This window comes from Microcaecilia unicolor, chromosome 5, assembly GCF_901765095.1.
Source record: "Microcaecilia unicolor chromosome 5, aMicUni1.1, whole genome shotgun sequence".
Taxonomy (NCBI): Eukaryota; Metazoa; Chordata; class Amphibia; order Gymnophiona; family Siphonopidae; genus Microcaecilia; species Microcaecilia unicolor.
Genome location: NC_044035.1, coordinates 320,579,712 through 320,605,424, shown reverse-complemented (window position 1 = coordinate 320,605,424; position 25,713 = coordinate 320,579,712). Strand labels below are relative to the sequence as shown.

General features: G+C 44.6%; 1 protein-coding gene across 1 annotated transcript in view; it reads right to left on the bottom strand.

The window, feature by feature from the left end:
- TDRD12 (tudor domain containing 12) overlaps positions 1 to 25,713 on the bottom strand; it is a 309,334-nt gene that overhangs the window by 99,532 nt on the left and 184,089 nt on the right. The window contains exons 14-15 of the mRNA XM_030204408.1: positions 23,495 to 23,651; positions 19,918 to 20,045 (exon numbers count right to left, since the gene is read on the bottom strand). Of these exons, the coding sequence (XP_030060268.1) occupies positions 19,918 to 20,045; positions 23,495 to 23,651 (285 nt within the window). The remainder of the gene's footprint in view (positions 1 to 19,917; positions 20,046 to 23,494; positions 23,652 to 25,713) is intronic.

The window sequence follows — 25,713 nt, the reverse complement described above, 5'->3', positions numbered from 1 at the left end:
CACCTCCGCGGTAATTTCTGCCGTCCATACTGAGCAAACGCTCGAATTCGGCGATTGCTGTCCGGACGCCATCTTGGATTCTGCGATCTTACCTTTCTCTTTATCTTTTCTAAGCGTTTTCGCCGCCATTCTTCTTCACAATGCTAGCAAGCAAAAGCCACCCGGTAAGTTGTTAGGCTGGCGATACAAAAGTTCGTTTTTCCCCTTTGAGGCTGTTAATAGCGTAAGATGATGGGGGAATCGCAGGAGCTCAGTTCCAATGCGACTTCACTCCTGCATCACACCACGTGACCCACCCCCTGGAACCCTTTTTAAAATCGGTGTTACACTGGTCAACCTCCAGTCCTCAGTTACTACAGATGACTAACAACAGGTTATATATCACTAGCAGCAGATCAGCAATTTCATGTTTGAGTTAGCAGATAATCAGCAACTTCATGTTTGAGTTCTTTCAATATCCTGGGGTGTATACCATCCAATCTGAGTGATTTCTCTCTCTTTAGCTTGTCAGTTTGGCTCAGTACATCTTCCAAGTTCACCGAGATATCTTTCAGTTCCCCTGCATTGTCACCCCTGAAAACCATTTCCTGTATAGGTAGCTCTCTTACACCCTCCATAAAGACCAAACCAAAGAATTCATTCAATCTCTCCGCTATAGCCTCGTCCTCCCTGAGCACTCCTTTTACTCCTTTCTGATCTAACAGTCCTACAGATTCCCTCACAAGCTTTCTCCTTCTGAGTTTTTATCTTCATACTCTCTTTTAGCTTTATCTATCAGTGCTTTGCTTCTGGCTCGACAGTGTGTATGTTGCTTCTCATTTTCTTCCTTCAGATCCTTTTTCCATTTTTTTAAGGATGTTCTTTTGGCTCTAATAGACTCTTTCACTTCATCTTTTAACCACACTGGCTGTCGTTTGCTTGATTCCGAGTCCTAACCTTTGCGGCCGATCCTTTCAGGTTCTTTTTAACCATTTTCCTCATTTTGTCATAGTCGCCCTTTCGAAAATTAAAATCTGCTACCCAGCAGATTTCCTCTGTGACTTCACTACAGAGATCAGCTCAAGTTTGATCATGTTATGATCACTGTTTCCCAGCGGATCCAACACCGTTACCTCTTGTACTATGCCCTGCACTCCACTAAAAATTAGATCCAAAATAGCTCCGCCTCTCGTCAGTTCCTGGACCGGTTGAACCAAGAAGCAGTCATTTATTACATCTAGAAATTTTACCTCCCTAGCATTCCCTGCTGTAACATTTATCCAGTCAATACTGGGGTAATTTAAATCACCCATTATTATGTTGCCCAGTTTACCAGCTTTCCTAATTTCAGTAAACATATTTTCATCTGTCTGTTCATTCTGTCAAAGAACAAAGGTCCATCAAATCCAGTATCCCATTTCCAACAGTGACCAGTCCAGGTCACATGTACCTGGTAAGATCCCAAAAGAGTAAGACAGATTTTATGCTGCTTATCCTAGAAATAAGCAGTGGATTTTCCCAAGTCCATTTTAATAATGGCATATTGCCTTTTCTTTTGAGAAATTATTCCAAATTTTTTTTTAAACCTGCAAAGCTAACTGCTTTTACCACAATCTCTGGCAATGAATTCCAGAGTCTAATTACATGTTGAGTGAAGAAATATTTTCTGATTTGTTTAAAATTTACTACTTAGTAGCTTCATTGCATGCCCTCTAGTCCTTGAACTTTTGGGAAGAGTACACAAGTGATTCACGTTTACCCGTTCCACTTCACTCAGTGTTCTATAGACCTCCATCATATCTCCCTTCAGCCGTCTCTTCTCCAAGCTGAAGAGCCCTAACTTCTTTGGCCTTTCCTCATAGGCAAGTTCCCTTTATCATTTCAGTCACCCTTCTCTGTACCTATTCTAATTAAAAGTGTTTGACTGTTCTTTGTATTATCAAGTTGCCTATGTGTGGAACTCGCTACCATTGTCTGTTTGTGATTTAATCTTTTGTAATAATCTAAGACCTACTTATTTGGAGAATGATAGAGGTTAAGATGGCCGGTGGGTAGGAGCTCTGGTGAAGAGCTCCAGAGCCGAGGACAATTCAGGGCTGATCTAGCCCTCCGGGCCAGGACTCGAGGAGTGATCGGGACGTCCGGAGACGGAGAGACAGCCGGGGCAAGCCGTAGCTGTTTTTAACGGCTTTGGGCGGCTGCCCCGAGGAGCACACCGACACCGGACACGGCGCCATTGGCAACCAGGCCAGACCACACTGCCAGCAGTAAGACTGACCAAGCGACCGGCGGGGGTGCACCGACCGCATAGCCAGAGGCGCCCCGTGCGCTGCGGCGCGAGCAATAGACGACACTTGTGCAGACAGTATACCCCTGGTGAGATAGGAGAATGCTGATTTAGAGTTCACGGGAACGAGTGGCCCCAGAGATCCGGGTCGGTGGTCGGCCGGAGGACGGGACCACAGTGAACGGAGACCCAACAGTCGACTGCTGTTTGGTCTGAACAGAGGACCCCACCGAATGAAAGGAGTTGGAAGGCGCTGTGACAAACCCAGGACGTCCCCGGACATCCCACCCAGCCGAACACTACTGCCTCCTATCACAAGAGAACGGCGAAATCTAAGGGAACAGGCCTGACTTACACGCAGCGAGCGCTCCCGTCACTGCATCCTCCTGGTAGGAATCACTCAGTAAAAGTTGGGGCTGACGGCATTGCTTTTGCTCGGTGTTGACGAGGCGAAGGAGCGCGACGATCCACCTGGGATCACGACATCCAAGTCAACACCTGCGCCAAGCAAACGCGTAGACCGCCACTGCTCAAGAGCCACGGGAGCCACCGAACTTCCGAAGCTCACGCTGCTCTCCCCCCCCCCCCCCCAACTCAGGGACAAGAGGGGCAACGAGGAGACAGTGCCCAGCAGGATCGAAGGTTGATCGGGAGTCCATCGTCTCCTTGGGTCCAGCGCGACCAAACACATCTTGTGCGCTACTGCTCCACGTGGATCGTTCTGCCCATGTGGCGATCTGCCAAAGTACAAGATCAAAAAAGGCCCGAGAAAACTACCCCTACACCATCTCCACATGAACGATCCATTTAAAGTGTACTTCTTCCAGCCTGCAGCTGACGATCTGTCGAGAATACACAGGGGGAAAGGAAGGACTGCAGAGGTTCCCTCTCTCACCTATTCTACTGCTATTGTTATGCTTCTTTCCACCTTGATCTTGCTATCTTCCTTCTTTATATCCTCCCTGCTTCTCGTGAGATAACTGTCTGCAATAATGAATAATATTAGTATTCTGACGTAGTTTAAATATCTTAGATAACCAAAACCTCAAATAACTGAAACACCAATTCTGAAAGTCACAGAATGGTACACATATAACATAATTTTCCTAACTTTTGCTTCTACTATCCTACTGTATTATCAATTGAGTCGAATCTTACTATCTTGCTGAAATAACTTGCTGATATTGTCTTGCTAGCATAATACAGTAGTACTAAATTGTAATAAATTAGATATTTTTTCAGATGAGCTGAATCTTACTACCCTGCCGATATTACCTGTCAATATTGCCTTACTAGAATAATTTAGGATACTCTATATTTACAATATCATATTCAATTGTGTGTATGCTATATGTTGATATGCTACCCTACCACCACTAACCCACACACACCCACTTTCCAACCAAAACATCTCACCAACATGATCATCTTGAAAATAATTATTACCATCCACTCACTCGCCACAGCCTATGCAACTCTCAAAATCCCCTCAACTGAATTCAACATGACACCACTCCTACAACACAGCCTAATTGCTCACACGATATCTACTCCCTCACAAACCAACAATAACCACAGATACCTACCAACATCCAGGATGCCATCCTCAAAAACATTAACAGCCCCACACAATCCCAAAGCACCTAATACGAGACAGCTTATCAAAATCAGCCCATCTCTCCACACTGATGATCCACATCTATCTGTCCGAATAGGATATATCAATGCAAGATCAGTGGTAAATAAAAGTGAAATCATCACAGACTGGATCACCTCAGTCAACCTTGACCTACTCTTCATCACAGAAACCTGGATTCGCAACTCAGAAGACCCCATCATAAACGAACTATGTCCACTGAACTACAAAATATCACACTGGCCCAGAAAAGACAAGAGAGGAGGAGGAATTGCTCTCATCTACAAATCCAACTTCTCCGCAGAACCCATCTCAGAGTCTATATCAGCTCAACTTGAAATTGCCTCTATAAAACTATAAAGCCCCACGCTACATGAACATTTAACCTGCATACTGTTCTACAGACCTCCCAACTGGAATTACAGCCAAACCACATTCATGGACTTTATATCAAACACATGTGTTAACAACTCTAATATATTACTAATAGGAGACCTAAACCTCCATCTAGAAGACTCCAATTCTGCCCATACTTGGGAATGTAAAGACTTCCTCCAACTATTTGATTTCATCCTTCCTCCAACAGTACCAACCCATATTAAAGGACACTCACTTGACATCACCACACACAAACACTCTACAGACCAAAACTTCCTCTTATCAGATATCCACTGGGCCGATTCCCCCTGGTCCGACCATCACAAAGCAACCCTATCCATACAATGGAGGAAAAAAGACCAACCCAAACCGCCTGACCCCATAACAATCAACACCAGAGGAAAAATTGACAAGGAAACCTTCTGGCAACAAATCTATGGTAACAACTGGTCAATAGAACCAAACTCAAACCACTTCCTCACAGAATGGGACCACAGATGCAAACTTATTCTGGATGAAATCGCCCCGTTACACTCCAAAACTCTCACCATGGTTCAACGAGGAACTAAAAAAACTAGAGAAAAACCAGGAAACTTGAAAAAAATTTGGAGCAAATCAAAAGATGATCTCACCCTACATGAGTGGAAACAAACACAAAAGAAATACAAGAATGAAATTAAACGAGCCAAAAGAACATACTATACTAAACAAATCACAGTCACAGGAACAAACAAAAATACAATACCAAATTATAAAAAATCTTCTCGACACGAAACCAGTAACAACTTCATCCTCAAATTGCCCATCCGCCGACCAGTTGGCCAAATACTTCAACGATAAAATCATTCATCTATGCAACAATTCTCCATGACGCCGACAACACTGATATTTTCCTCGACGAACTGGACCCCGACCCAGAAGAGATCCCGGCAGACCGCTACTGGACAAACTTCACCCCCCCCCCCCTCTCAGTACTAGTGAAATCTCCACAGCACTATCCAAACTCTCCAAGTCTCACTGCCACCTGGATCCATGCCCTAATTATCTAATGAAAAATGCCCCTGCACGATTCATTACGGACCTTACCACCCACCTAAACTTCCTACTCCAACAAGGCTCCTTCCCCTCGGAACATGGCAATATTCTACTCACACCAATACCAAAAAACCCTAAGAAGCCAGCGAAAGACATCACTAACTATCGACCTGTGGCCTCCATCCCTCTTCTAACTAAGCTAATGGAAAATAGAGTGACCTCCCAACTCAACGAATACATACAAAAATTCTCCATACTACACGAATCACAATCGGGTTTTCGACCCGTTGACAGCACAGAAACAGTATTACTCACCCTAATATCCAAGTTTAAACAAGACATCTCAATTGGCAACAACATACTTCTCCTGCAATTCGACCTATCCAGCGCATTTGACATGGTAGACCATGATATCCTCACAAAACTACTGGACAAACTAGGGATCGGCGGAAACATTATTAAATGGATAAAAAGTTTCATCATGACTAGATCCTATCAAGTCAAATCAACCTCAACAATATCATCTGCGTGGTCTTCAAAATGCGGAGTTCCCCAAGGATCGTCTCTTTCTCCGATCCTTTTCAACCTTATGATGATTCCTTTGGCTAAATCCCTATCTAAATCTGGTCTAAACCCCTTCATCTATGCAGATGACGTCACCATATTCATTCCTTTCCAATCCAACCTCGAAGAAATCAACGATAAAATAATCACTGGCATGAACATCCTAGCCTCCTGGGCTAACGCTTTCAAGATGAAAATGAATAAAGAAAAAACTCAATACTTAATCCTCTCATCACAACATTCCACTCTACTCCCAACTATCCTGACCACCCCCGACATCACAATCCCAATATCCGACAAGCTAAAAATCCTAGGAGTAATATTAGACAACCACCTTACTCTATAAACTCATGCAAAAGCCACGACGAAGAAGATGTTCAACATGATGTGGGTACTGAGAAGAGTAAAACCATTTCTCCCCCAAAAAACTTTCCGCAATCTGGTACAATACACAGTACTCACCCATGCTGACTACTGCAATAGCATCTTCATTGGTTGTAAAACCCAAGTTCTGAAAAAACTCCAAACCGCCCAAAACACAGCAGCTAGACTCATTTTTGGTAAATCACAATTTGAATGCGCAACACCACTCCGTGAAAAACTTCACTGGCTCCCTATCAAAGAACGAATAAACTTCAAAGCCCACACATTGATCCACAAGATCCTCCACGGAGAATCTCCAAGCTACATGACCAATTTGATTGACCTTCCAGCCAGAAACGGGTCCAAATCTTCTCGAACTTATCTCAATCTACACCTTCCCAACTGCAAAGGTCTTAAATAGAAAACCTACTACGCATCCAATTTCTCCGTTATAGGCAGCCAAGACACATCCGAACAACCAACAAACACCTACCCTTCCGGAAGCTGCTGAAAACTTACCTCTTCAAACAAGCCTATCCAAACAACCCAACTTAATTTACGAACAACCCACACCACTAATATTACCCATGCCCAATTCTTCCCCCTACATCTCTTCCTCTTGTTCCACTCTATACAACGGTGTTATCTCTGTGACACTTTTGTACCCATACTTTGTAAGCCGCACTGAACCTGCTATTGAGCGGGAAAGAGCGGGGTATAAATGCTACTAAATAAATAAATAAATATTTATATTATTTTTATTGTAATTCCTGGATGACTGGTCCTACTGTCTTGACTATGTGATCCGCATAGAACTATTTTTAGTTATTGCGAAATAGTAGAACCGTGTAACATAACACAACAGATGCCGTGACCAGAACTGCACACAATATTTGAGATGCAGTCACATCGTGGATCAATACAACGGCATTATAACATTCTCATTTTTGTTTTTCATTCCTCTCCTAAAAATTCCTAGAATTCTATTTGCTTTCTTAGCAACCTCCGCATACTGAGTAGAGGGTTTCAACATATCATCAACGCTGGCACCTAAATCCTTTTCCTAGGCGGTGACTCCTAATGTGGAATCTTGTACCAGGTAACATAACACAACAGATGCCGTGACCAGAACTGCACACAATATTTGAGATGCAGTCACATCGTGGATCAATACAACGGCATTATAACATTCTCATTTTTGTTTTTCATTCCTCTCCTAAAAATTCCTAGAATTCTATTTGCTTTCTTAGCAACCTCCGCATACTGAGTAGAGGGTTTCAACATATCATCAACGCTGGCACCTAAATCCTTTTCCTAGGCGGTGACTCCTAATGTGGAATCTTGTAACTCTTGCATCGCTTTTGCTTACATTAAATGTCATCTGTCATTTGGATGCCCCAATCTCCAGGTCTCGTAAGGTCCTCTTGCAATTTTTCACAATCCTCTTGCTATTTAACAACTTTGAATAACTTTGTCTCATAAGCAAATTAAATTACGTCACTAGTTATTTCCATCTCTAGATCATTTATAATTAAGTTAAAAAGCAGCAGTCCCAGCCCAGATCCCTGGGCAACCCCACTATCTACCCTTCTCCATTGAGAATACTGACCATTTAACCCTACTCTCCATTCTTATCTTTTAACCAGTTCTTAACCCCCAGTAGAACACTACCTATCCCATAATAGGAGTCTTTCATAAGGTACTTTGTCAAATGTTTTTTGAAATGCCACAAAACATCGACTGGCTCACCTTTATCCACATGTTTATTCACCCCTTCAAAGAAATGTAGCAGTCTCTACCATTTTGCCTGGCACTGACATCAGGCTCACCAGTCCATAATTTCCTGGATCACCTCTTAAAAAATTTAAAAACTGGCGTTAAATTGGCCACCCTTCAATTTTCTGGTACCATGCTTGATATTAAAGATAAATTACAAATTATAACAATAGCTCTGCAATTCATTTTTCAGTTCTATCAGTATTCTGGGAAGTATACCATCTGGGCCAGGCAATTTGCTACTCTAATTTATCAAATTGCCCCATTCATCTTCCAGGTTTACAGAGATTTGTTTCAGTTTCTCTGACTCATCAGCACTAAATACCATTTCTGGCACTGGTATCTTCCCTACATCTTCCTTGGTAAAGACCAAATCAAAGAACTCATTTAGTCTCTCCGCTATGGCCTTGTCTTCCCTGAGTGTCCCTTTTAATCCTTGGTCATCTAGTGTTCCAACTGATTCTTTTACTGGCTTCTAATATACCTATTTAAAAAAAGTTTTTATTTTTTTTGTTTTTGTTTCCAAGGCAATCTTCTTCTCAAAGTCTCTCTTTGCCTTTCTTATCAGCACTTTGCATTTGACTTGCCATTCCTTATGCCGTTTCCTTCTTCTATTTTCTGGAGGATGTTCCTTTAGCTCTAACAGTTTCCTTCATTGTGCACTGGAAATTGTTGGCTGATATCTGAAAGCATTTTGAACATTCCAAACTGTTCTCATTTAAGGAAAAGTTATGTGATTAAATTCTTCCTGAATAAACCATAAGCTCTGTGTATGAAACAACTCTAGCCTGGAAGAATTTCTGAAGAGAGCAATTTGTATTGGAGGAAACTGGAAGGGAATGTCTTTTGCCAGACTGGATTGGGCCATCCACAAGAACAGAATCCCACACATAATTGGTGATACAGATTACATTTTGGAAGGTCTCAGTGGCTTCATTTTGAAGCATGCTAAGAGCATTATGTGCACTGTTAATGCCAGGTGGCCCAACATGCCCTATGCTGACATCTGTTGACCCATTTCTATTTTACATGCTACAGATACCAGAGTGGTAAATTGTTCCTGTGGAAAAAAGGCCATCACCTGAGTCATGTCTAGCAGAGCTCCTATGAATTCCAATTGATCTGATAGGCTTAACTGGGATTTGTAATAATTTATCAGGAATCCTAAAACTCCAGCACCCAGGTAGTTCCACACATGGATCTTTGTGCTCTTTCCTGAGAGATGCTTTTGATCAGCCAATCAACAAAAAATGCAAACTTGCAGTGAATGTGTTTCTTTAGATATATTGCTACTGTGGCAAAGCACTTTGTGAAGGTCAGTGCAGATGATGTAAGGCTAAAGAGCAAGATACAATACTCACAATGGTGTTTCCCTATTGCAAATCTGTGAGATTTCCTATGACTGAAATTCATCTCTATGTGAATACATGCATCCTTAAGGTCCAGACAACATAAGCAGAGCCTCCTAAATTGTGGGTTGGGAACCCAAATGGGGTCACAAAACTCACATTTGGGATTATGACCTTGGTGGACTTTCCACAGGTGCATCATTATTCTGCACATCTGGAGGGGTCACACAATTTTATTTGGCTGTGATCATGGGGTCACAGCCACAAAAAGTGACAAGAACTGTAATAAGCCTGCTTTTTGAAGAAAGGGAATAAAGATGTTCAGGTAAACCTTCTCAAATTTTTCTTGAAGGAGATATTTGCTCAAGGACCTTAGGTCTAAGGATGGGTCAGAATCTCCCCCATTTTGTCATGACCAGGAAATACTTGAAGTAAAATCTCTGTCCTCTTTCTCTTGGTGAAACAGATTCAACTGCAGTGTCTATGACAGAAGATAGCTCCTTAGATATTTTCTAAAGTAAAGAGTTTGACCACAATACTCTCAGAGGGCAATTTGGTGGAAGCTTACACAGATGAAAACAGAAACCCAGATTTTTTTTCAATAGCCCAATGGTTGGAAAGTAGACAACAGTTTGCGGAAAACCAGCACCTTTCTCTCACTGGAAAACGAACTAGCAGGAATACCAGCTATGTTCTCGAGGAAGCATCCCTAGTTTAGGCTGCAGAGCTGGCTTGATTTTTCAAGACTCTCTGCTATCTTGGACAACAGCAAGATTCCTGTTGAGTCTGAATGAATGGAGGGAGGGAACATATGCCTATAAGAGTAATAGGATCACTTTTGCCTCTGCTTTGGAACCTCCTGGAAGAGAATGGGTCATAACTGAGCTTGGAGAGGCACTTAAGAGTAACACTGTGTTCTTTTATTAGAAATGTAGCCTCCATAACCCTACCTCCCAAGAGGTTCTTTCCCTGGCACAGAACATTTAAGCTTTTCCTGCACTTCATACATTAGACCTGACGCCTGGAGCCATGAGCGTCTTCAGCAACAATACCCATAACTGAAGCTCTTGACAACTATAGACTATGTGTTTTCCACACTCCTTCCCTTTGACCACTAACAAACAGAGCTGTGCAGCCTTCTCTTAATGGCAAGTGTCTTCAAACTCCTCCATTATACAAATAAATGATTTGCATGTACAAGAAGAGCTGGTATGAAGCTACGCCAAAAGCAAGTATAGTGTTCTGAAATAATCTCCACCTCCAAAAGACTCCAATGTTCAAGCCTCTCTCCCCTAGGAATGAGAACTGGAACTTTGGACTTTTTTTTAGCAGTGAATATGACCACCAAGCAATGGTGAGGAAGCTGCTGTGTCTCGTATCTGAGAACCTTGTGAACTCTCTATATAGTAAGTCTTCTTATTTATAGGATGAACAAAAAAGAGTGGGGTCTCTTATCTGAACATCTCGGAGGATTCCGTTAACAAGCACTGTTGCAGTTTCACCGGGAGAGTTGAGGAACCGGAGAATAACCAATGTTTTACCCTGGGTTTTTCCTCCATCTCTAACTTGAATAGTATAACAGCCATTTCCTTGACAAAATCAATGAAGGAGAGTTCCTCAGGTGGGGACTTTCTCCTCTCATGGGGTGACGAAGGGTCTGACAGTAAAGCAAACTCTTCTCTTCAGACCATTTGGATGGCTCATAATTGAAGTCCCAGCTCAGTTTCAGATTCACTAGAAATGTCAGTATCTGACTGGCTTAACTTCTGCACTTCAATCAAATAATGAGATGGCCACAAGATGTTGTCGGAGTGCAACTGGGAAACTCTGAGGCCTGTTTGCAAAATCTTGGACCACAAGGAAAGTTAGTTTGACAATGGCAGCTGGTGAATCATATTTTAACAGGTAGCTGCTTAGTTTTGGCTTCAGTTTGTAAACAGGATATCCCCGATCTTTCTAAGATTCAGATGACAGTAAATTATATATACTCGATGTCTTAACTTACAGCGCTCCAGAGAAATAGACTGTCTCAATTTTGAAAGATCTGGGAGGATTATATTGAGAGGCTTGACCTGACTTCAGGAACTACCTGAGTGATAAAACTCACTCTTTCTCAATTCTAGCATAGTTTAAGAACAGCATAAGCACCAACCTCCATTTCCTTTGATTGGCTTGGGCAGAGAGGGAGGATAGGAAACTTGGTAGGGAGTTGTTGGGGGGGGGGGGGGGGAACTCTGTTTAATGGATAGAATCTTCATGATGTGACAAATGTCATGTTCTGAAGAACTACAGTATGTTATATGTTATTGCGCTGGGGGGGTTTGTTTGTAAATCTTACACTAAAAAAAAACGTTCTGCACTTCTGGGAAAATGGGACTCTAATGAGGGTGTCGAGAAACCAATGATCTCCAATACCTCACTAAAGCATCCTCCTCTGACACTAGAAATGGATACTGGTATGATAGACATCAAATCCAAGGCTCTTTGAGGTCTTTGGCATCTGTCTCTCTCCTCTGGGAAGTGCATGAGTCTCGAGGATCAGGTAGAAGACACCCTGCATCAGACAATGTGAAAATGACTGCACAGTGTCAAACAAGTAGTTCTAGTTTCTCATTGATCTTACCCAGCTAAAGGTGACATGGAACCTGCAGAAGTGACCAGATATTCCCAAGTTACGTGGGAGGTATCGGTGGCCTAGTCTCAGGAAGCTGGCGCATTATGTGGTCTTCAAGATGGGGACATTTCAAGAGCATTGGAGATTTTAGAGCCTCAGTGCTCTCAGCACTGTGCTCTGGAAAGGTCCAACATCAATATGCCTGGCATCACAGTCCCTCTTTAAGAAAGAGGATGAATTCTTCCTTGGGCAGGATTCAATGGACGTCTAATTCTAATATTTGATTTCAAGGGTGTTCAACGCACTCCCAATGCCAATGGATTGCAAACGTCTGGATATAGTTACTGGACCCATACAGACCAATGCAATGTGGTATGACCAATTTTAAAAACACCTAAAATATGAGGTCATAAATAGTGTAAACAACGTCTCTTCTTTGACATCTCAACACAAATGACAATAAGCTGGTTCCCACCCTGGCCCTTGGCATTGCAAGGACCAGTTATGAGTATCCACTTCAGATACCCCTTAACACACTGGGTATACTTAAAACTGCTGGAGGTTTTCTTCTGGGATATGTCACCGTAAACTCAAACTGCTCAGTTATTACAATTACCCAACCTAGGCAGCCCAGGACCAATAAAAAAAAAATGATGAAAAACTAAAGGAAATTAAATATCCAAAAACCTACCTTGGGGACCTATGCAGGATAATGATTGATGTTCGCTCAACAGCAACAATCAAAAAAGTCCGAGAAAGACGAACTAAAAAGAACTAAGTGAGATGCGTCAATGGCCCTGAAGAAACAAAGAATGAGGTATCTCATAGAAAAGTGGAAGGCAGGTGTTGGCCCAAGTGTGGTGATGCTTCTCAAAAGCTTCTTGAGAAATCTAAGCTGGAGAAGCATTTCGTTGGATGACACTACCCATCTGTGTTGACTTGCAATTCTGCCTGTCTTCAGTGAAACAACTAAAACTGTCCACTAGACAAGCTGATTGTGATGTGTAGCCTTCTCCCTTGCTTTTTCCTAACTGCAATTTCCCCTTGTTGTACCATATCCCTGGAATTCTGCTCTGGAGCTAGTGTAACACTGCTCCCATTCTAGTCATATTCAGATACCCACCAAAATTTCCCCTTGAGGCTACTTTATATATGAAACCATGGCGTTCCCTCATCATAGCTTTGTAGATATTAACTATGTTTTTATAATTAATTTCCTGAAACTTGTTTTTTTCTATGTTTCCAACTACATAAGCTCCACAGAGTAGGAGCAATCCTTAGTGCTCATCTATGTAGTACTGCGTATATCTAGTAGAACTATAAAAGTAAGATGTAATAGTTCCCACATATAAAAATTTAACATTATTTAAGAAAAATGCTTTATGCATAATACTGAATTTAATAGCTGCAGTTAGTCACCATCAATAAGAAATATAGTAGTAACAGCTATGAAAAATTTCTTACATGCATGATTTCTAACAAAAAATAATGTGCTTCATTCAGAGTACATTCATATAAAAGCTAACTACATTCACATTAAGATATTATCAATACAGAAAATCTGTCAAGTGTCTACTGGATTTTAAAAAAGTTATGCTTTCAAGTGGTCTCACTAGTAAATTAGTAACATTCAGGATGATATTCAGTCTTAAGGTAAAATTATGTATAATCATACCTGATAATTTTCTTTCCATTAATCATAGCTGATCAATCCATAGACTGGTGGGTTGTGTCCATCTACCAGCAGGTGGAGATAGAGAGCAAACTTTTGCATCCCTATATGTGGTCATGTGCTGCCGGAAACTCCTCAGTATGTCGATATCAAAGCTCCATCCGCAGGACTCAGCACTTAGAGAATTACACCCACGAAGGGACACTCTGCCCAGCTCACCACCGCCGAAACGGGGGAGGGGAATTAACCCAGCTCATCCCCACACAAGTGGGGGAGGGGAATCCGTCCAGCTCATCCCCGCGGAGCGGGGGAGGGACACCACACCCGCCGATGCGGGGGGATCTGGCTTATCCTGCAACCGCAACCACGGGAGGAGCTGACTGACCCTAACACCGCCGAAGCGGGAGGGGTACAAAGCTGCCCTACAGCCGCACGAAGCGGGAGGGAGTGCCGGCAGAATTTATGTCTCAATCCAGCCCCGTAAAACGGAGGGGAGAGGAATGCAGCAGCTCACTGTAACACAAACTCGTCTCAACTCTTGAAGAATCCAAGTGAAAGAAGAACTTGAACACGAAGTCCTCCTGAAGTAACTGAAGGCTAAACTTGAACCTAAAATTCAACCAGAATATAAACAGTACAGATATCTGGGAGGGGCTATGGATTGATCAGCTATGAGAAATTATCAGTATATTATACATATTTACCTTCCATATCATCAAGCTGATCAATCCATAGACTGGTGGGATGTACCGAAGCAGTACTCACCCAGGGCGGGACATAGAAATCCCTGACCTCAACACTGAAGCTCCAAACCGGGCCTCCGCCCGTGCAGCCACAGTCAAACGGTAATGCTTGGAGAATGTATGAGCCGAAGCCCACGTTGCCGCCTTGCATATCTCTTCCAAGGAGACGGATCCGGCCTCTGCCATCGAGGCCGCCTGAGCTCTCGTGGAGCGAGCCTTCAGCTGGATAGGCGGCACCTTCCCCGCGGCCACATAAGCCGCTGCAATGGCTTCCTTGACCCATCTTGCCACTGTAGGCTTAGCAGCCTGCAGACCCTTACGAGGACCTGCAAACAGGACAAACAGATGATCCGATTTCCGGAAATCATTGGTCACTTCCAAGTATCTGATGATGACTCGTCTCACATCCAGATATTCAAGAGCGGAGTACTCCTCTGGGTAGTCCTCCCTACGAAAGGAAGGGAGACAGAGCTGCTGATTCACATGGAAGCGAGAACCAATCTTGGGCAGGAAGGCAGGCACTGTGCGAATAGTCACTCCTGCCTCAGTGAACTGCAGAAAAGGCTCTCGACATGAGAGCGCCTGGAGCTCGGAAACTCTTCTGGCTGAAGTGATAGCCACCAAAAAGACTGCTTTCAACGTCAGGTCTTTCAGAGATGCCCTCGACAAGGGTTCCAAAGGCGGCTTCTGCAATGCTCTTAGCACCAGGTTGAGATTCCACGCAGGCACCACTGAGTGCAGAGGAGGGCGCAGGTGATTAACTCCCTTGAGAAAGCGCACCACATCTGGCTGCGAAGCCAGGGAAGCACCCTTCAGGCGGCCCCTGAAGCAAGCCAGAGCCGCTACCTGGACTTTAAGGGAACTGAGCGACAGGCCTTTCTCCAGACCTTCTTGCAGGAACGCCAACACTGAAGAAATTGGAGCAGTGAAGGGAGAAAGTGAGCCTGCTTCACACCATGCTGCAAAGATACGCCAAACCCTGGCGTAAGCAGTAGACGTAGAGCGCTTCCTCGCTCTCAGCATAGTGGCGATGACCTTGTCTGAGAAGCCCTTCTTCCTCAGACGCTGCCGCTCAATAGCCAGGCCGTAAGACCAAAGGGAGAGGGATACTCCATCACCACGGGACCCTGATGTAACAGGCCCTGCTCCACTGACAGCCGCAGAGGATCGTCGACTGAGAGCCTGAACACGTCCGCATACCAGGGACGTCTGGGCCAATCCGGACCCACCAGGATTACCCTGCCGGGATGCTTTGCCACCCGGTCTAGCACCCTGCCCAACATGGGCCAGGGCGGGAACACATAGAGGAGCTCTTGTGTCGGCCACTGTTGGAGAAGAGCATCTACTCCCAGGGATCGAGGGTCCCGTCCTCTGCTGAAAAAGCGCGGCACTTGGCCATTGGCCGATGACGCCATCAGATCTAGGCTCGGCTGGCCCCAGCGCTTCGTGATGTCCAAGAACGCCTGAGCAGATAGTTGCCACTCTCCAGGCTCCAAGGTATGGCGACTGAGAAAGTCCGCCTTGACATTCATGACTCCGGCAATGTGGGCCGCTGAAAGCTGCTCCAGGTTCGCTTCCGCCCACTGGCAAAGACTCATAGCCTCCTGGCTAGAGGGGCGCTCTTGGTACCTCCCTGGCGGTTGATATAGGCCACAGCCGTGGCATTGTCCGACAGGACCCGTACAGGCTTCAACACCAGTACCGGGATGAACTCCAATAACACCAACCGAATGGCTCTGAGTTCCAGGAGGTTAATAGACCACTTGCCTCTGCAGGAGACTAGAGCCCCTGCGCTGTCCTTCCCAAGCAGTGGGCTCCCCAGCCCATCAAAGAGGCGTCTGTCGTGACGACAATCCACTCCGGGGTCACCAGAGGCAATCCTGCAGACAACTTGTCTGTCTGCGTCCACCAGCTCAGCGCCTTGCGCACTGCTGGGTCCACGGGAAGGCGCACAGCATAATCCTCCGACATCGGAGTCCAGCGCAGCAGCAGAGATAGCTGTAGTGGTCTCATATGAGCCCTGGCCCAGGGCACTACTTCCATCGTGGCCGTCATAGAGTCCAACAGCTGCACGTAGTCCCAAGCCCGAATAGGAGAGGCTACTAGGAACTAGTCCACCTGAGCCTGAAGCTTTACAATCCGATTGTCTGGCAGGAACACTCTGCCCACTTGGGTGTCGAATCGAACTCCCAGATACACCAGGGACTGAGTCGGGCGCAGCTGGCTCTTCTTCCAGTTGATGATCCATCCCAGGGAGCTCAAAAGAGCAACTACCCGGTCCATAGCTTTGCCGCACTCTGCATAAGAGGGGGCTCGGATCAACCAGTCGTCCAGATAAGGATGGACTTGTACTCCTTCCTTTAGCAGGAAGGCCGCTATGACCCCCATTACTTTGGAAAAGGTCCGCGGAGCAGTAGCCAACCCGAAAGGGAGGGCTCTGAACTGGAAGTGTCGTCTCAGGACTGTAAAACGCAGAAAGCGTTGGAGAGGAGGCCAGATGGGAATATGCAGGTACGCTTCCTTGATGTCCAAGGAAGCCAAGAACTCTCCTGCCTTCACTGCCGCTATAACAGAGCGGAGAGTCTCCATGCGAAAGTGCCTCACTTTCCAGGCCCGATTGACCCCTTTGAGGTCGAGGATAGGCCGGACAGAACCTCCTTTCTTTGGAACCACAAAGTAAATGGAGTAACGTCCCTTACCAATCTGATTTTTTGGCACCGGAACGACCGCACCCAGGCGGATCAGGTTGTCCAAGGTCTGCTGCACTACCACAGCTTGACCGGAGACTTGCAGGGAGAGAGTACAAACCCGTCTCTTAAGGGTTGGCAGAACTCTAGCTTGTAGCCGTCTCTGATGACTTCCAGCACCCACGCGTCTGAAGTTATAGTGGTCCACTCGCCCAGAAACGAGGACAGCCGTCCTCCAATCTGCACTGGGGCGTGGACCAAGGCCCCGTCATTGGGTACGAGACCCTGGGGGAGGACCGGAGGGAGCACCTCCGGGACGGCGGTCTCTGCGAAAGGAATGCTGCTTGGGGGAGAAATTCCTCTTGAAGGAAGAGGGGGCAGAGGAACCCGATGGGCTTCCCGCAACCGTCCTCTGGAGGTATCGGGACGAGTACTAACCCGAGCCCTGACCTCTGGTAATTTCTTGCCCTTAGACGTGCCGAGATCGGTCACGATTTTGTCCAGCTCGACCCCAAAGAGCAGCTTGCCTTTAAAAGGCAATATAGCCAGGCGGGATTTAGAGGCGTGGTCAGCAGACCAATGTTTCAGCCAAAGCCACCGCCGCGCAGAGACTGTCTGAGCCATGCCTTTAGCTGAGGCTCTCCAGACATCATACAGCAAGTCTGCCAAATAGGCTAAGCCCGATTCCAGGGCCGGCCAATCAGCCCTCAAGGAATGATCCGAGGGGGAAGCCCGCTGCACCATAGTCCGGCACGCCCTGGCCACATAGGAGCCGCAAACTGAGGCCTGCAAACTTAAAGCAGCTGCCTCAAAGGACGACCTTAAGGCCGCCTCCAATCTTCTGTCTTGGCCGTCCTTTAGGGCCGTGCCACCTTCCACCGGCAACGCCGTTTTCTTAGTCACCGCAGTGATTAAAGAATCCACGGTAGGCCACAGATAGGCCTCACGTTCACTCACAGCCAAAGGATAGAGGCAGGACATAGCCCTAGCCACTTTAAGGCTCGTTTCCGGGACATCCCATTGAGCCGCAATTAAGGTGTGCATGGCATCATGCACGTGGAAGGTTCTAGGCGGGCGCTTCGTCCCCAGCATAATGGCAGAGCCAACAGGGGCTGAGGGAGAGACGTCCTCCGGAGAGGAAATCTTCAAAGTGTCCATGGCCTGTAACAACAGGTTGGGCAAATCCTCTGGGCTAAAAAGCCGCGCTGCAGAGGGGTCATCCGCTCCATCCGAGCGGGGATCTATCTCCTCCAAGGAATCCGCAAAGGATCGTTGGGAGACCTCAGACACGCTGCCCTCATCTACATCGGAGGAGACAAAAGTCCTCCAAGGCCTGGAAATCAACCCGAGGGCGTTTACCTCTGGGAACCTCAACCTCTTTATCCGAAGAGGGAGCAGGGGCAGCGTTTTGCATGAGGAAAGCCTGATGCAGCAGCAAAACAAACTCGGGGGAGAAACCCCCCAGACTGTGCACTTCCGCAGCCTGGGCAACAGCCCTAGACGCACTCTCAACCGGCGCTCGCAATAGCGGGGGAGAGACATGCTGCGCATCCAAAATGGCGTCCGGCGCGAAACTCCGTGAAGGAGCCGCGCGGGAAGAACGGCGCTTAACTTTAGCCGCTTTTGTGCCGTCGCCCAAATTAAGGGCGTTCATGGCATTAATGTCTCCGACCTCAAGGGCGGCCCCGAAGAAGCCGTCCGAGCCGCGTGGCCGGCCAAGATGGCGGAGGCGAGGAGCGGGGGATGGGCGTTTATGGCGGGAAAAAACCGCCACGCCGGAGGAACGACCGGGACATTCATCGGTCACTAAACTATCACCCATCAAGGGCGAATCAGGTTGTAAAACCCCCGCATCCCCTCTAGAAGCGCTCCAGCGATCCGGGGAGCGACCCTTTGCGCCCTCGCCCTCCGACGCCATTGCCACGAGGAGAAGAATCGGGGAACCCCCTGCCCGCTATAAAAAGGTAAAATTACCTGCTTGCCGCTCCGAGCTGTAACGAACTGGTGTCCCAGTGAGTAGCTGCAATGAACGTTTAAAGAAACGTCGAATTAAACGCCTTTAAAGACATTTAAAAATTTTTTTTTTTTTTTTTTTTAAACGGAGCCAGCGGGAGGGGGGAGAAAAGGAGGGACCTGGCACCACCAGGTTTGCACTTGCTCAAAAGAGCCCTCAACCCCAGGCCTCAACAAAACCTAAGGATTAGGCTTGGAGGCCTAGCCAGAGCTGCTGCTGTGTGTGACCACCACCTGCTGAGATAGAGAACATACTGAGGAGTTTCCGGCAGCACATGACCACATATAGGGAGGCAAAAGTTTGCTCTCTATCTCCACCTGCTGGTAGATGGACACAACCCACCAGTCTATGGATTGATCAGCTTGATGATATGGAAGTGGTTATCTCCCACTAACCAGGTGATCCCCAGATTTTCAGCGGTACAAACATATGCCAATGAAAATCTGGGGAGAATGTGACACTATCCACTTAGTGCCAGAGTGGTTTGCAGTTATTATAGTACGACTGCTAACTGGATAACAAAGTGAAAAAATTAGGAGAGCAAAAGAATGTCGTAACTTTATTTGCTTTGTTAACCATGCACTGGTCCGAATACTGGCTGGCACCTAGATAACTTCCAATAGCTGTGCAAGCCCCAGATATTATGCCACTGGCCGAATTTGGCCCAATAAGTATCTGGGTCATTTTCTGCTCACAGCAGTCAGTGCCTTCAAGATTATTTACCACAGCTGGCTGAAAACTGGACTGATTATTTCTAGCAAAAATGAATTTCACATTCACCACAGTTTAGCATAGCAGAATAGTTGATATTCAAACTCACTTGCTCACTGGCTTCAGAGCAGAGCAGCTCCACTTCATCCATAATAATATGACAAAGTCTTACAAACAACAAGCTCTGATATTCAAGCAGCCTCAAAAGACTATTTGGTGTTGTTACAATGGCCTCACCTACATGTCAGAAAATGAAAGTAGACAGTATCAATTATAGTTACCATTCTACAAGTATGCTATATATAGAGTAACAAATTCTTCCCAAGCATCTCCGGCAAAAAAGAAGGAGGCCCACTAGCCCAGTGACCCCACAGCAGAGGAAGTATGGCAAACATTCTCTTTAAAAAAAAAATTGTTGCATCACCCCTTGCCACCTCTCTCTAATGTGAGCATTCTTTCTCAGCTGCCAAAGAACCAGTTTTCACTGCCTGCCTGAAGTTTTACCATAACAGCCTAAAGGGCAGAACAGAGCTGAAGTATCAATAATTTGCAGACAGCACACAATTGGTTGAAAGGAGCTGATCAACACTTCAAGATGGTGTAAGGAGTTCTCACACAATAAAATGCTCAATGTGGACCACGTTTTGCCCAAAAGGTCTGCTCACGGGGCAACTGTAGATGCAACAGTAACATGCGGATCACAACAGTAACTGGAACAATTTATCCAAGAATTAGAAATCCAACATCAACTCTTAAAACTGTACATCAACCCACACATTTCTTAAATAAAAATGTTTTAAGTTGCTTATGAAATGTTAAATAATCTATTACAGAATGCACTGAAGTAGTAAGAGTTCCAAAGTGAAGCTGTGTAAAATAAATTCTACCTTAGAAATATATTTATTAATATGGTATTAGTATTAGGCTAGAGTCTAGTATGTATGACCAGTGACCACCTTCTGGATGTGTATTACCTCACTGTTTAACTATGAATAACAGGGTACGCTGTTAGGTGACCGAGACCCTTAGGAAAGGAAAACACAAGTCTTATGTTGACCTGTGAGCAATTTATAACCAATATATAATGAGTAATCTGATGGTCAAGGGGTGAGGGAATCTATCATGGAGGCTATAAACCAGATGTATGCAGTCATTGGTAAACTAACCTATGTTCCTGTAATAATGAATCTTTTTATGTATTTCTGTTCAACAAGATATCAAATTCCATATATAAAGAGCTGGCCTCTGTCCAGAATTGAGAACATACCTTGTCTACCCATTAAGACTTGTACGTCCTCATATATCGAATCAATATGTTAATAAACAATTGTTAATTTTGAGCGTAGACTAGTATTTCAATTTGCAGTTTGACAAAGCTGCCTGATATGGCAAAGATAAGAATAACTGTCTAACAAATCTGACCAAACTCACTGAAGGGAACCTTAATAAAACCTGCCCCCGCAACAGTCGTCTATTTAAAAGAGAAACAAACCTTACCAAATATAAAGGAGCACTCCCATAAAGGGACCGAAAGACCATAGTACATAATTTAAAATGAGAACTCGCAACCACTGGTAACCAGTGGAGTTTATAGAAATATGGCGTTATTGATTCATCTTGTCCTAAAGAATATATCACCCTAATCACTAAATTCTTATCTAACGTTTTTCACAATCAAGTTTGTGCAACCCACATAAACAATATTACAATAATCTATCTTTGAAAGTATGATTGCACCACAAGTCGAAAAAATGGTAACTCAAAGTATCTTCGGATAGATCTCAACTTTCTTAGGAGCAAGAAAGATGATTTTACTATTTTATTTAACTTGGTTTACCATCTCAACCCCTAAAATATGTGAGGAAATTTTAAATTTAAATTTAGTATTTCCAATAGCAAACGTTTATTTTCCCATAATATCCTAAACCAATTCAAACAAAAACTTCCAAAGAACACATATAAAAGATACAGGAGATCAACTAATCATTTTAAAAAAAAACTCTGGAGCATCCAAATAAGCCAAAATAAGAGGTTTTTTTATGTGATTAGTTGAGCTCTTGTGAGTATGCATCTTTTATATGTGTTCTATGGAAGTTTTTTTACTTGAATTGGTTTCTTTTTAATGTTTATGTTATTTATAAGTTGTTACTGTTACATCTATAGTTACCCCTGACAATACAATGCCTTGTGTGGACTATGTTTCACCCAAGCAAAGCACTATATGAGATCTCCATCACTAAATAAATATTTTACAGCAACTTGAAGTGTTGATCTGTTTCTTTTGAAGTCTTACAATAACAGCCATGAATTCATGCAGCTGTTATCAAGAAACTCTGGCCCAGCAGTAGAGGTGCTTTTCTAGCTTCTGAAGAGAAATAGTTTCACTATAGAAAGGTGAAGGGAGGTGGTGTTGCAAGTTATTTTCAAGTAAATTATGTTTCTGTCCTACTCCACCATGGGAGCCATCAGCAAACGTTTGCTTGAGGGCCTGTGCATTTGAACTTATGCCACTGTATATACATCTAATATAATAAAGCTCACCTCCAACATTCTGAGGCTGCCTGGTGGCTTCCGGTGGTGGTGTCCCTCATGGAGTAGACATCCGGTGGTGATGTCAATCATGTAGATAATCGTGACGTCAGCGAGAGGGGAGGAGCCACAAGTGCCCCATGTGGAGGTGGAGTACGGAAACGTCAATGAGAGGGGAGGAGCCGCGATTTTCCAATGTAGAGGGGGAGTAGGGAAACATGCACTCCTCCCCCTGCCCAGGAATCCAAACAGAGCGCCAGGAAGCAGGCAAGAAGGTCTACCGGGGCCCATTACGCCAAGCGGCCGAGGTTCCTACGAGAAATGCGGGCACAGCATCGCAAACAACTCGCTGCGACTGGACATCATGGTGCAAGTAGGCGCGCGCGCTGCAGTACGTGGGGGCGGGGAGCAGGGCTCAGATACCGGCGATCGCTTGCTAGTGCCCGTTTCATTGCTTTCTGAAACGGGCCTTTTTTACTAGTATTACATAAGCTTACAGGATGTTTGGAACCATCCTGTTTTAAAAAAAAGATTGAGACATTCTTTCTGCAAATAATAGAAAGGAGTCACGCAGCCCAGTACTTTAAAGATACTAACAAAATCTGTATGGACAGTTAATTACTGCTCTTCACAGATGGCACCTGCACTAACATCTAGACCTTTCTATTTTAATAATCAAACTAGTAATAAAATCTAAGGGGCCAATATTCAGTGGGAGATAATCAAGTAGGAGAGGCTCCTGGTTATCTGCCACTGACCAGGTGATCCTTGAATTTTTAGCAGCCTGAAAATCCAGGAAAATCATCATGACTATTAAGCTTGTGTGGGACATTCTGGGGGCAGAGTTCGAGAGAAATCAAGTAGCAGTACACAGATAACCATCTGGGATTACTACTCCCTAAAAAGTCTTTACAAATTGCTGATCCCTTTACTAAGGCATTAAATTACTGTTATCAGGAGAAACTGAATACTATGCACAAATATTTACAGTCACAATTTGGTGTTTATTTTCATTTACTATTTCCCTCGACATTTGTCTATCGTAACTGTACAGCCTGAAGTCAAAAAATAATTTTTAATAACCCAAATCTAACAAAAATGTTATTTCATTGTCATATTTAAACTTATATTTCCTATGAATTAGTAGCATATCTTACATCCTCTTGGAAGTTTCATATTTTTGGCTTCTTCTTTATTGAGTCCAATTAACAACAACAATGGATTTAGTGGCTTGGAACTTTTGCCATACAGAAGCAGCAGATCAAACACATGTTGTGCTTTCTTCCACCCAGGACATAAAAATATAACAAGTGGCTACATATATAAAAATAAAAGAAAATATTTTAATGTTAAGACTACCAATTCTGAAATCGAAGTTATGCAGTTTTTTATTCAGTCAACAGAAAAGTAATTCCAATGCATATGGCACAGAGGGAAAGCCAATGTTGCTTACCTGAAAAGCAAACTTACTCACCCGTAGCATGTGTTCTCCGAGGACAACAGAATATATATTACCACATATGGGTGACGTCACTGACAGAGCTCCCATATAGAAGTTTCCCAGCGTTCTAGATTTTTCAGAAGCTTTTGGCAGCCCCAACTGTTCGTGCAGATGTGCCTTCCCCTGCAGTTAACTTATAAAGACTTAGAAAACACAATTACTAGGGGAGATGGGAGGGTATGTGGTAATGTGTGTCCTGCTGTCCTCAGAGAACATCCGCTACAGGTGAGTAACTTTGCTTTCTCCGAGGACATGCAGGACCATCAGTATTACCACATATGGGAATCCCTAGCTACTGGGCTCACTGAAAACGACAGACAATAGGGACTTGCAACAGACAGGGCCAATCAGAACCAAACTGAACTGTAAATAAAACATTATGTAGATGAAGCCTGGAACTGAACAGAATGGGCCTAGGAGGATGGAGTTGGATTACTGACCACGAACAAATACTACAGGAATGTCTGCCCCAACATGTCAGGTCTCCTGTTCAAGGCAGTGGTGTGATGTGAATGTGTGCACTGAAGACCATGTTGCAGTTCTGCAAATTTCATCACTGGAGGTTGACCTCAAGTGGGCTATCGACACAGCTGTGGCTTTTACATTGAGAGCAATGGCATGACTAACCAGAATCAGCCTGCCCAGCCTGGGCATATGTAAAGAAGATGCAATCTGCCAGATAATAGGATAAAGGTGTCTTTAATGATGGCTGCCCCCATCCAGTTTGGGTCAAAAGAAACAAAAATTTGAAAGGACTGTCTATGGGCTTTAGTCCACTCCAGATAGAAGACCAAGGCCTGCTTGCAGTTCAAGGTGTGAAGTGTGCTTTCTCCAGAATAGGCATGGGGTTTTCGGAACCATTAACTGGCTAAGATGGAATTCGGACACTACCTTAGGAAGGAACTAGAATGAGCGCAGAGAATCACTCTCTATGATGAAACCTTATTTAAGGTGATCAGCTACTAGAGCCTGAAGCTGGTAGATTCAACATGAAGTGACCACCACAAAAAAAAAAAAAAAAAACTCTTCCAGGCCAGGAACTTCAGGTGACAAGTGTCAAGCAGCTCCAAAGCAGCTTTCATTGGCTGGGTGAGGACAATTTTGAGGTCCCATGACTTGAGTGGGGTCTTTGTCAAAAGCAAACCTCTCGTAAAATGAACTAGAGGCTATACAGAGGTGGGTTTACCTCTACACTGTGATGGTAAGTGCCAATTGCACTGAGATTAACCGAGTTGTGTTTTAATCCAGACTCAGAAGGGTATAAACCAGTTTTTGTGTAGAGCAGGAAACAAGGTCTAAGGCCTTGCCCTCACACTAAATGGTAAACCTCTACAATTTGAAATAAGACCTTTTACTGGAATCTTTTCTGGAAGCAAGCAGGACCCGGGAGACTCCCTCGTGCACATAAAGGGATGCAAGTTCTAAGCTCTCAACATTCAAGCTGTGAGGTCTAGGGATTGGAGACTGGGGTGTAGAAGAGACCCCTCCATTGTGAGTGATGAGTCTCGAAAACCACTCCAGTCTCCAAAGATCTTTGGAAGCTAACTTCAAAAGCAGAGGGAACCATATCTTATTCAACCAGTAGGGCACACTGAGGATCATGGTTCTCCAATCCTGCTTGAGTTTCAGCAGTCTTCCCCAAGAGAGGTACAGGAGGATATGCATATATAAGGCATGTTCCCCAATCAAGGAGAAAGGTATCAGATACTTGTCTGCAGTGTGATCTCAGCCTGGAGCAGAAGAGGGACTTTGTTGTTGAGACAATGACAAACAGATCCACCGAGGGGGTGCCCAACACTTAGAATATCTCTCAAGCAATGCCCATGTTGAGAGTTCACTCATATGGTTGCTTCACCCTGCTCAGTCTGTGTGCTA